Genomic DNA, 13216 nt, shown 5'->3' with positions numbered 1-13216 from the left:
AAGATTTAGTCTCCAGCTCTCTCTGCCTTGTCTGCAGCCAAGCCTATGACCTGGTGTGTGTGTGTGTGTGTGTGTGTGTGTGTGTGTGTGTGTGTGTGTGTGTGTGTGTGTGTGTGTGTGTGTGTGTGTGTGTGTGTGTGTGTGTGTGTGTGTGTGTGTGTGTGTGTGTGTGTGTGTGTGTGTGTGTGTGCATGTGTGTGTGTGATTTACAGAGTGAGAGAGAGTTTGTGCCTGATTAGCGGCAGGAATGAGGAGCAGTACAAAATTATTTAGCTACCATCTACTTGATCTAATACTTGTGAACTGCTGGGAAAATAGAGGGACGAGGAGGGAACAAGAGTGGCCAAAGATGTCATCATCATGCATCACCACTTGAAACTGGTGTAAATGGATTTGCATTGTGAAGAATGGGCATGTTTTTAAAAGACTACAACCACAAACCTGCAAGTTGAGTTATATTTGTGAGCTGCTTACAATAGAGTTCTTATATTGGGATTATTTGTATTACCACTAATATTAAACTATGAGAAATATTATTTCATCAAGCAAGAACATTAAATGCAATGATCTTAAGTAATACAAAATAAAAAATCCTCTATTACCTGTTTGACGTTTTAGGGAAATGGCTGGAGAAAGAGCAGGCATTTTTATATGTGTAAAACTTGAAAAGATGCTGAGATATGGACAAACATCATGGATGAAAAATGCTTGACTAACTTTCAGCACAGATTCTGCACAGTCTAATTCACAGAGAAATGCTTCATGGTGTAAAATGAGAAATGCTACCTGAACAGATTTTTTATTAGAAGTGGTTGAAAAAACAGGCTTCATCATTAGATTCAATATTTCTTCGTTCATCAGTTTTTCAGAACTCAAGTTTGGCAAAAAAAAAAAAATTATGCTGGTAGGATCTAAGCAGTGTTACTGTAAAAACACACACACACACACACACACACACACACACACACACACACACACACACACACACACACACACACACACACACACACACACACACACACAGCCTTGTGTCCTCAAGACACTCACACACCCAAACTGTCAAGTTAGTCCCCCTTTCCTGTAAATTATCCTTATTCTTTGTTTGCATCCCATCAGTCAGCACAATCTGATAGTTCAAATTTAGATTTCATAGCACCTTGCTGTGCATCAGCCTTGGACTTTCAAAGCAGCCAGTATATGTACTGAGGCCTCTGGCAGGTCAAGGGATTGTTGGAATGCCATAAAGATTTTTGAGATGTTGTCTGTTTTTAAGGCAAGTAAAGCCAAGGATTTTTGATATATTCTGCGAGGAAGAACAGAAGAGAGTAGAAATGGGAAATGTTATGAAAATATACTTTACTGTACATGCACTTGTTCCAAAAAATTGAGTGTTTGTAAAGCTTGAAAACAGTTTCTATTTCTCTACCATTCTCCTTGTCTGTGTGTCCAGAACCTGCTGTCAGAGAAGGTTGACCAGATGATGGAGTGGTCTTCTCGGCGTTCAGTCGTCCGGATGAACGGGGACAAGTTCCGTCGCTTCGTCAAGGCTCCACCAAGGAACTACTCTGTCATCGTCATGTTCACAGCTCTGCAGCCTCAAAGGCAGTGTTCTGTCTGTAGGTAAGTATACAGAGACAGAGAAACACTCAAGACCTAGCACCTACAGTACTCCACGATTTGGCATACCTTTTGTAGTAACAGCCATTCATCCGTCCTCTCTATTTCCTGAGATGAGTGATGGCCTTCTGCAAGTTTACTCAGTTCGCTGAAAATGCACTTACAGTGGAAAAGTCTGTGAGCACCCAAGTCTCACACACGTGCATATACACAAATAGACACACACAAGCACCCAGAACTCATTTGATATTTCACGTACCCTCCTTCCCCATATACATATGGAGTTGCAAACCTTGGAAAACACAGAAAACAGGATTATATAAGAAGAACCTGTGGGTCGCATTGACATTTGGATGAAAGGCACTCCAGCCAGCCATACTACCAGAGGGGAATGAATAAATTCCACAGAACAAGGCCATCAAGACCCTCTTACCCACTTATGTACGTTTCATGCATTGAGCAGTAGCAAACTTTGGATTAAAATTTTTTTTTTTACAAAAACAGATGTACATTATGTTTGCAGCAGTATCTTGAGCAACACGGCACCTAAAAATGATAATAAAATACTAGCAGTTTCATTTGAAATGGTTTTTTAAATTTTTTAAAAACGTTTTATTTGTTTCTTTTTCAGTTATGCTTACAAAAAAATGATCTGCTACACAACAGTGTTAATATCATACTTAGCAAACTCAGAATGCTATAAAGGGAAATGTAGCATGTCACAAACACAATGTAGCATGTCCCAAAACACATATATATATATATATGTATGTACACATATACACACATATATAGTATAGAAATGGTGGAAATAGCTAAGTAAATAATTTTAAAGAAAGAAAGAGAGAAGGAAAAAATAATAATAATAATAAAATTTAAAATTAAACCGAGGGGGGTTACTTTGCTCTCCTACTCCCTTTCTTATCATGTCCACTGAGGATGCAACCATCTCTTCTCTTGTATTCAGTCCATTTTTGCAAGCGCTGATCCAGCATCCCTGGTTTCATTCTTAGATAGTGAGTTAGTTTTTCCATGGAGTATATCTCCTCTACAATGTCCAGCCACTGTCCTGGGCTTGGAGGGTCAACTTTCAACCAGCTCTTTGTGATACACTTTTTGCTTGCCAGCATCTGTCATCAGACCCAGGTACATAGTCGGGGGTTCCCTGAGAACCTTATACTTTAGAATCTCTTCCAGGATCAGAGTTACCCCATCCCAGAATGTTTGTAATTTTGTACATGACCAGAAAACATGGGGGTAATTGGCATTCATCTGCCCGCATTGTCTCCAGCATTTTTGCTGTGTGCCTAATTGTTTATTTTTATTATGGGGTGTGATATTGAAGCAGATCAAGTTATTACCTCCATCTTTTAGAGCTGGTGGAAGATTGTTGCGTATTGCAAATAGAATGTCAATCACTCTCTGACAGTTCAATGTTCAGTTCTAGCTTCCATTTCAATTTCACATATAATGAATTTCTTCTGTTTCATTTTTGTAAGACTTTATACAGTTTAGAGACAATCTTTTCAGGTGTTTGTTTATAGGCACTCCAACACTTCAATCACTACAGAATGTTCTGCTGAAATTCCTTTTTTAAATTTCTGTATCATAGAAATGTGTTAGCTGTAAATATCTGAACAATTCCCCATTTTCCAAATTAAATTTTCCTTTTAGTTTTTCAAATGTTTTAAAACTTTTGCCCTCTAAGAGTGTACACATCGCTGTCATCCCCCTTACTCTCCACCTTGCAAAGATGTTATCAATCACTCCAAGTCTAAACTTGGGTGTTTGGGAAAGCCAAACCAAAAGTTTACCTTCTCCTTCCGATTTATATATATATTTCTTGCATATTTTAAATGTTTTAGTTTTAATATTTCGATTTATTTCGATAATTTTTCAATTTTGTGCCCCTTGATGAACCCAGTATTTCAGCACCATGGACAGCTCTCCAAACAACTCATAAAAGAACTCTGGAACTGTCCATGGTCCTGAAATCTACTTCGGAATGCAGTCAATTGTCAAATTATGCTCTGTTGATATGGTTATTCCAGGATCCTCATGTCTCTATTGCAAGATTACTACTTTGCTCTGTTTCTAATTTAACTGTATCTACATGTTGGAGCAAATATGAAATAAGTGACACACCACTGAAAATGCAGCAATGAGTAAAAACAAAATTGTTATAGAGTAGTGATAGTTTGAATGTAGGCTTTGTCCTGTAGAATGATGGTAATGCTGACTAACCTCTGGGGCTTACAATGATGAATTAAGAGAGAACCTACTGTTTGGTAGCAGCAGTTCCTAAACTTTTTTAGACCATGGCACCGCACCCCCTTAAAGGGATTTTTTGTCATGGCAACCTGAGTCACCCAGTTTTTATTTCATATTACATTAAATAATATTAGGCTACATTATATGAATATGAATTTAATACTCATTTTCACTCAGAATAAAAACAACAGGTGCTGTGCAGATGTAGAGATGAATAATTTTACTTAAGTAAACAATGGATATTATTAAATATGTTAATATGTTACATGTTTTCATTATCCTCCATGAAAATGAGCGTGTATTTAAAAACGTGCAGACATTTTAATGGGACATGTGAGCTGCTGGTTGGGATAGAGACCAATCTGCAGCTTGTCTCTTGTCTTGTTTTCATAACACAAATATGCGTTTGGGAATGTGTAACATTGCAGTGAACGCATAGACAATAATAGATTGCAGCTCTGATGCTCACTTTTTTTTTTACTGCTGAGCTCCTCCAAAACTCCAGAGCCAGATTTTGATATTGATATGTTTATATTTATTGCCTATTTATTCTATTTTAATATGTTCAAAAACATAACATAAAAATGTGTTAATGTAAGTTTTTAAAAATGCACAACAGATGAACAAAGATATCAATCGTGTGGCGCCCCGGCCTGTCTTCACAGCACCCACTTTGGGAACCACTGGCATACAGCACCTACACAGAGGGGTTTGACATTATTTTTTGTAATGCTTTTCTCAGGTCCTGTGAATTTGATTTTGCCTTTCTTGCTTTTTTGTATTCATATTTAAGCTACTCCTTTTTGAAGCACTTTGTAACTGTGAATGGACTGATTTGCAGCTAAAGCCTGGGATAATTGAAAATTGTGGCATTCCACAACAAGTCAGGCTCTCTTTCTGAAAAGTATTATTTGGTAAACCCAGATATGAGCTGGTCAGACATATATCAAGAAACAGAAAAATGTGGAAGTTAGAATTTTTCATTGTTTAGATATGAACATGTTAAGTTAACATCAAGACTCTTGATGTTCTAGTTCAGAGTAATACATGATCGCCTCATGGTGTAATCTTGGCTAGCACCTTTTGATGTTTAGTGTAAACTAAGCTATTGACCCATGTCCTGGTGTCCTAGAGGAAGTCCAGCAAGGTGATGAAATCAGCATTGACCTTCTCCATCCTGACCTGGCCTGTTACTGTAATCAGCCATTCCTCTACTTCATCAGTCACTTGATTAGATAACTTATTCATCACTCATGTCAGCACCTCTTCGCATCCTCTCTCTCTCTCGCTCTCTCTATCTCTGTGCATGTCTTTCTTTGTTTCCCCTCATGAAAAATTCAATGCAGACAGGTACAACACGCACACACTATTTTCACAGTCGTCACACAGCACACACTCAAACACAATCTATTTCTGTGTCTCCTTCGTTGCTTTGCTCTCAAATTCAAATTTGCCTTATTGGCATGACCATAATTAGGTGTGGTATTGTGACAGCAGGTGGTATAAGTTTTAAAATTTTACTCACACACACACAAACACAAAACCTCTCATAATTGTATGTGGGCTGACCCTTGACACATGTAGACCTTAGACAAAAGAGTAAGAGTTGAAGATAGATGTCAGATGGTGACCTGAGCATCTGCATTAAGAACACGATCAGGCAGTGAGAAAGACGGCTAATCACTGGGATCCTCACTACCACATCACTCTTAAGTTTGTCCTAGTTCTATACATATACATTCTAAACTGGCTTATAACTAACTATTGCTCTCTCACTGGAAATATGACAAACCTAAGTATTGTCAAAGACAAACTTTACATTTTTCTTATTCACCTTACCAGTGAATTTGTATTGAGGTTTTTTTTAATCTCATTTTGAAAGAAAGCAGGTCGGGTCTGAATTAATCATTTGTTTTTTATCGATTCAAATTTTAGGCATAAGGACAGACAGGAAACACAGCTGCTTACAGTATACCTACAACAATACATCATTTATATACTGAATGTAATTTATGTAGGAACAGAAATGCAAACTGTCTGCAGTAGTGTAGGGGTTTCATTACCAGACATTTTAAAAGAAATTATTAAACATGTCCCTACTTTGTTGTATTGCTTAATTTATGATGCTTTGGTGAGGCCGATATGGAGACTGCTATTAGACTTAAATTATGCGTTGTCATAGTTACACAGATAAAATGGGACTGCAAAAATTAACACACTGAGATTGAGGATTAGATAGTTGAAGCTGGTAGGGTTTTGGGAACACACACTTGGAAATCAAAAATAAGAAGTATTGCTGTATTAAATGCAGATTAATAGATAAAGGAACATTCTTGAAATCAAAATGCATTTGCCTGCAGCAAGAATATTCATGCATTCATTAGATTTGAAAGTTAATAATTAAATGTTATACATCTTTTTTGTCCTTTTTAATAATTAGATAATGTTCAGATAACATGAATTACTTCACAGCTCATCCAGGTATATTTTATTGAATTGTATTAAGCTGAATGACTAAACACAAGCAATCTAACATAGTTTTTTGTCTTTCTAAAAAGGCCACAAATTTCCATTAGTAAAAAGTCAGGAAGCTAAACAAACAAACAAACCATAAATAAAAATCATGGACTATCACAGTGATGTTGATAGGTTTTCAATATATGGACCTACAGATGATCATACATGGGTTATATGGATATAATAATGGTATCTAAAAATTAAACAATTAAATCCAAAATCTGAAAACTTATATCACATTGTCATGACATACTACTCTGCAAAATTCAAATAAACAAAATAGTGTCTGTTGCAACATAATAGCACCAAAATCATTATCAAATAAGACGAGCAAACTACACACCAATAGCACCAAAATAATCTACTCAATAGGTGCATGAGATATGTGGAAGAAGAAAATGGTGGCCTGTGAATTTTTTTTTTTTTTTGAAACCAAGGTTTGTTTGGCATCATTGATCTTCACTGAAATGAGTGAATACAGTATCGATCATAGTTTATCATTATTTACCAATACCAAAAATAAGTTTGTTGCCTTATTGATTAAAATGAAAACTGTGCAGTGATTATTGATCCTGTTTCATTGAAAGTCACATTGCTGCAATTATTGAGACCATGAACATTGGTCTTTGTCTGCCCAAGATAGATGCACAGATGGTAAGAAAATGGGGACTGTTGGATTATTTAATGTTTTACTGCGAAGTTTCTGTTTTTTATTTTCTGTGATTTGTAGCATTATCAGTGAAAAAAATAGGTTGTGTCGTCTGGATAGTGAGTTTACTGTGTCCTTTCAGATCTTAGCATGTCAGACAGGACATGTATCTATCAATATCCTGGCTATAAGCACAGTTAAAGTCAGATCTCACTGATTTAATTGCATCTTTTTGTATGAAATGTGCATAAATAAATTAAGTTTCATTATTATTCATTTAATTATGAGGTCTAAATTGATATTCATAGTCACATATGATCACCACTCTAATCACTGACACTCTGCTGGCCTGAGTTTCAACTTCATCTCTGCATACTTTTTTAAACAGCAGACATTTCAAAGGGACTGTCCTAACATTAACTGCAAAAATAACAATGCAACATCACTGCACACAATGCGTCTTGACAGATCATTTCCCAATTAAAGCCAATACAAGAGGCAGTGAATAGAAGACAATGTCAAAGTGAAGTTCAGCAGAAAGAGGGAGCCACATAGCTTAAGCCAGAGAAAAACAAATGCAGAGATGATAGAAAAGAGACTGCCTCTTGTCATTTCACTGTTTATCTTGTCAACCAGGAGGACAAGGTGATATTCCCATGACTCGTTTAAATATGTTGATTGGACTAAAAAGGCAATGGAAATGAAGAGGTTCTAAAAAGAGAGAATATCTTACCTTCAAATGTCATGAAAATCATAATATGATATCAACAGAGACACTGCTAAGGATCCAGTGTTGAGTTTACCTATTTAACTCCCTTCATTTTAGTCCTTTTCTCCTGCCTATTTTTCTGACTGCATCTTTTTTTTTTTTGAGTCTAGCACATTCTCTTTCTCCTTGTCTCAGTGCTTATGTCCTCTCTTTACCATACCTTTGTCTATACCTTTTGTTCATGAGGTCATTATTTGGTTGATTGCCAGGTGTTATTTTCCTCCTTTTCCAGACTCCTATTTGTATCTGTATGAATAAATGCATTCATTTCATCCTTTGTGCAGCGCCCGTACCCATAGCTTTTCAGAATCAAAAATAACTTTCTGTAGTAAATAAATGGAAAACTAAAATAACAAACAAAATGAAAGTAAGTATTAGTAAAAACACTTTTAGAAGGAAAGGAAAATAATTGAAAACAATGTCAACAAGACATCCTGTGTACATAACATTTCTTATTTTGGCTGACACAAAGTTGGTTCTTTTTTGTTAACAATATTCATCACATGCCTTTAGTTTTACCAAGCATGATACAAACACAATTCAGAATTTGTGGATAAGGAATAAAAAATGATTCAACTACGTTTTCAAAAAAATAGTACATCCCTATCCTTTTGTATGAAGTCTGGTATAAAACTGATTAACTTGCCCCAGAAAAGAGTATTTTGAGTAGAGTCATAATTATTTTCACAGTACATGTAAATGTGTAACTAAGACTCAAAGATTTGCTTTGAGGCTCAGAGCGTTTAGCAGTCCTTTTTGCCTGCTTGTACTGTGTGTGAAAAATTTCTGTTTGACTTTTTTCTTGATTTTTGTTTATCATTCTTTCTCTTTCTCATTGTCATATTATAGGCAGGCCAATGAGGAGTACCAGGTCCTGGCAAACTCATGGCGTTACTCATCTGCATTTTCAAACAAGCTCTTCTTCACAGTAGTGGACTATGATGAGGGAGCTGATGTTTTCCAACAGGTAACCAGTTATTTATTGTATGTATGTCCAAAACCTGCCTCAAGTTGCAACTATGGTGCAGTTTTTTTACTGCATTGTTTTACATTTACACGTATTGCTTTGGCAAACGCATGTCCAAACTAATTAGGTCTTATCCAAGCCACAGTAGATCAAGAAGAAGCCATTGAGTTTCAAATGCCCCCTGACACAAATGTCACAAGGTTGCAGGGGCATTCTGCAAGACATAACTCAACAGGAAATGAGATGTTTTTTAAATTGTATTTTAGAGAAAGAACATGCTAGAAGATTTCATTTTCATAGTCACCATATTTATTTTTATATTCTTCAAATAGCTCCAACTTGTCATGACACTTAACGAAAAGTGTATTTAGAGACGGCGCTATGGCATACAAATTCAAAGGTAAGACGCAGTGTGGTCAAAGGTGAAGGCACATCTGTGCAAGTTAAAACCTTTAGTGAAAGGTTTATGTTCCTCCTGTATGACTGCTGTGATATCAGAAATACATAGAAGTTATCAGATGAGTTAAGAACTTTTAAACTGAGACAGCACCTGCACCTGGCCATCGTCTCTAGGCACCTTTACATGAACGCAGAGACAGATACAAAATATGGATGTCAGTTCCCTGTTGTCCTTTTTTAATTCTGTCCTTCATACTCTCAGAACTTTAAATAGATATGCCCACTTAGAAATAGTCTGTTTTTTCTTCTTGTTCCTTTATGTTGTTTTTTAGACTGATAGATACAGTGCAGGTGACATTAAAAACTACTACTTACTTCTGAAGTCTACTTTTGCTGATGATGATTTTGCTTGCTGTCTTTCTTTTTTTTTTTTTTTGCAAGCTATTGTCCTTTATTGCTATGATTGTTACATCCTTCTCTTTTGCTTTTCTTGTGACATTTTTTGTTCTTTTCCTAAAGGCTATTTGCTTTTCATGTTACTGTGTACATCTTGGCTATTGACATTTAAATAAGAATTACTAGCACATGTATCTAATACATTATTCACCTTTACCCCATGAAAACAGGAGGCTAGTCGTACAATGGAGAACTATATACAACTCTCCTCTGAACTTATTTCTGTCCTCTCCTTCCTTTTCCCCTCCTCCAGGTGTCTTGGAGATAACGGGAGAGAGTAAACCAGTTGACTTTATTGTTGTGGATAATTGTAGGGAGTCTTGGGATTTAGACTTAAATAGGTGTGAAACATGGAGGGACGGAGAGAGGGGTTGCAAAATATAAGGAACACTTTTCAATATTATAGACTGCAGTACACCACCACCCACTATGGCCTCAATAATAAACATGAAATAGAATTATCCCCATTCTGTAAATGTCAACACAAACTAAAAATGTATGAGCTTCGTAAAAGTAAAATTTATGGCAGAACTGTTGTACTGGATTGCATTAGATTGCACAGGTGTTCCTGGTGAAGCGCTTGTTGAGTGTAAATTCTCATGAACATATGAATAAAAACAAAAAGAAAATAGGGCTTGGAGTTGAAATTTGTATCTTTGAAGAATGTGTTACTTCGTATATTTGTCTAGTTGGACATTAAATTAACATCCCCCACATTAATTCTCTCTCTTTCTTTCCAGCTTAATATGAACAGCGCCCCAACCTTCATGCATTTCCCGGCTAAAGGAAAGCCAAAGAGGGCTGATACGTTTGATCTGCAAAGGATTGGTTTTGCTTCTGAGCAGCTGGCTAAGTGGATTGCAGACCGCACAGATGTCCAGGTACTTCATACTTATGTATTCGCAAACACAAGTGCACATTTGCAAGAAGAGTAAAAGCCTTTTTGGTACATAATTCCCCATTATACACAGATGGATACACAGATTTGATTTGGTAAGTTTGAACCCAGCAATCATATCATAGTGTGAACACAATCATACGGACACCCTTTAGTGAGAGTGATCTTGGTCTACTCACAAATTAATTCAGGAGCTGTTTGTTTGTTTTAATGGGAGGCGTGAAAGAAGATAAGATAAATCAACAGTTGTTAGCAGCTATTTGGAGAATGAATCAAGGTCTTTCCCATGGACTAAAACAAAGTACTTTGTCTTTCTGATAGTGGGGCGGATCTAATGACATCTGATATGATCTTATCTTATCTTATCTAATTGTATCTGATCTTATCCTCTTCAGGATCTCATTCCTGTGTTTACATTCTTGGTACTGCCCCAGACACATGTAACCAATAAACACAGTTAACATTCTCAATTGACATTTAGTGATACATCACTTGACTTTTTTTTCTTGAAGGGGTAGGACGGGGGGACTAATCTAAGGGAAAATTCAAAAAGTTTACCAGCTCATCCACTTTTTCAGACCACAGCAAATATTTTATAGTCTTTTAGTCATTTCAGGGGCAGGTGCAATACTGACCATGTCATAGCCTTTACCAGCTCCAAGTAGCAGAGCTTGAAAAGGCTTTTGCATGCTCGTGGACGTCAGATGGCCCTGCTTGGAGGTACTTAAGTTGTTGGGACCTGAGAGATCAAACCTTCGACTGTCGGACAATAATTTCTTCTTCCTTGAGCAACCTGTCAGCCAAATACCAGCAGACATAGTCTAAGCATCCTGCTGACATCCTGTTGATGGATCTGGATTCAAAAGGCTTCCTTTCAGAGAAGGCAAGGGGGAGCACTTACACTAAGTGCTAGCTTTCAGGCACTTCAGTGTGATTTTGTGAATAAAGAACAGAACAGGAAAGGAAAAAGAAAGCACAGATATGTTATTAAAAACACAGAGATTTGTGTGATAGAGGAGCTATTCAGATGTTTAGATGTAATGACGATAAGGATAGTGGATAGTGCAAGGGTTTGAACGAAAGAAAGACAGGCAGGCAGAATTTTCTGCTGTTCTTTTCTGTTCTGTTATATAATGCTTAGCTTCACAAAAGTAAGTGTCTGATTGATTTAAGGTTCTGAGCCACCACATTTGTTCAGGACATTCAGGGTGTTCCAACATTACATTACATGCACTGTCATACCCATATTAGAGCTCACTATAGTATTAAATATTTTATTCAATTACATTTGGAACATGAATTTTAGACAGACCTGTTTTTGATTTTATTATTTTTTTTAAAGCAGCATCATAATAACTAAAATTGTGTATTTACAGTGAGCAACCCTTAAGACAAAACACCAAATTCATGTAATGTCACATATTAGATCAAAGGCCAAGCTTCAGACTCATATGTTGCAGAATTTTAGACTTAATCTTTTCCCCCTTTTTTCTGTCTGAATCATGTTTAAATACCATAGCACTTCAGAGCAACACATAACATACACCTTTTGAAGGGGGTGATATCATCAGTGTGGGTGGCACACAAATGCTCTGTGTTTCGGTAAATTTTACCTTTGCATTTGTTAATGGCAAACATAGCATGTTGTCAGTCTAGCTTAATGGACTCAGATACACACACACACCCACACGCACGCACACACACGCACACACACGCACACACACACACACACACACACACACACACACACATACAAAGTCACAGCCACACACAGTGAAAGAGAGAATCACACAAATGAGAACGTTTTCCTGGACTATGTTTATTAAATTGAATGAAATGCTGCAGAGTTATTGGTACAGTTTGAGGTGTTTTTAATTACCATTATTATTCATTTAAATAAAGGCATGCAAATCATGCTTTTTTATAACATTTTTCATTAAATTATTTTTTTCTTAAGCAACATAGCAAACACTAACAGGATTCAATTTCAGGATTAGGACATAATCGAGTAAACCTTTTTCCATCATTGTACTTGTTTTAAACCGCTCCAATGGGATGTCACATTTCTTTAAGCTGTCTTTTTTAGCTGTTTTTTTACAGAAGAGTATAGAAACAAATGGATGGATTCTTTCAGTGACATCTGCATTTAAAAACCTAAAGATAAAATGGTGATGAATTTGCTCTTCAGCTCACAGCCGGCACATTTTGACATAAAGGAAAAGAGCTCTAATGCTGCATTGCTGTGAATAGCACTAGAAACCCACAGGTTTCAATGAACAAAATCTGCAGATGAACGTCTTTCTGACTTTTTCCAGTGAGGTAAATACTTCAAAATATCTTTCTGTGCCAACAAGTGAATTGATGTCTGTTTCTTTGTTGAAGTTTTAAACATAAAATGCTCCATTCTCACCACCCACACACTCTATTTTGCTTCTTAGTTAATCTTCTACTATGTTGCCAAACAAATCTAAACTCAGAGGTTTTTTAAGAACACTTTTACCTTTCAGTTAGAATGAGTCACTGCCAAGTCCAATCGAAACAGACGCCTTTATTAGATAGCGATAGCAGAGAGATGACAGGAAATGGAGAGAGTGATGCAGCAAAGATCCACAGCTGGATTTGAACAAGGGGTGTTGCAGTTCATGGTCAGTGGCCTTAAAACCTAAGCCATAC

General features: G+C 36.6%; 1 protein-coding gene across 1 annotated transcript in view; it reads left to right on the top strand.

Annotated features, from left to right (window-relative positions):
- The window catches only part of tusc3 (tumor suppressor candidate 3), an 81791-nt gene that overhangs the window by 35124 nt on the left and 33451 nt on the right, over positions 1-13216 (top strand). The window contains exons 2-4 of the mRNA XM_062430469.1: positions 1451-1620; positions 8673-8790; positions 10386-10526. Coding sequence (XP_062286453.1) covers positions 1451-1620; positions 8673-8790; positions 10386-10526 — 429 coding nt within the window. The remainder of the gene's footprint in view (positions 1-1450; positions 1621-8672; positions 8791-10385; positions 10527-13216) is intronic.

The sequence above is a fragment of the Scomber scombrus genome, chromosome 2, assembly GCF_963691925.1.
Source record: "Scomber scombrus chromosome 2, fScoSco1.1, whole genome shotgun sequence".
Classification (NCBI taxonomy): domain Eukaryota; kingdom Metazoa; phylum Chordata; class Actinopteri; order Scombriformes; family Scombridae; genus Scomber; species Scomber scombrus.
This window is presented reverse-complemented; position numbering and strand designations above follow the sequence as displayed.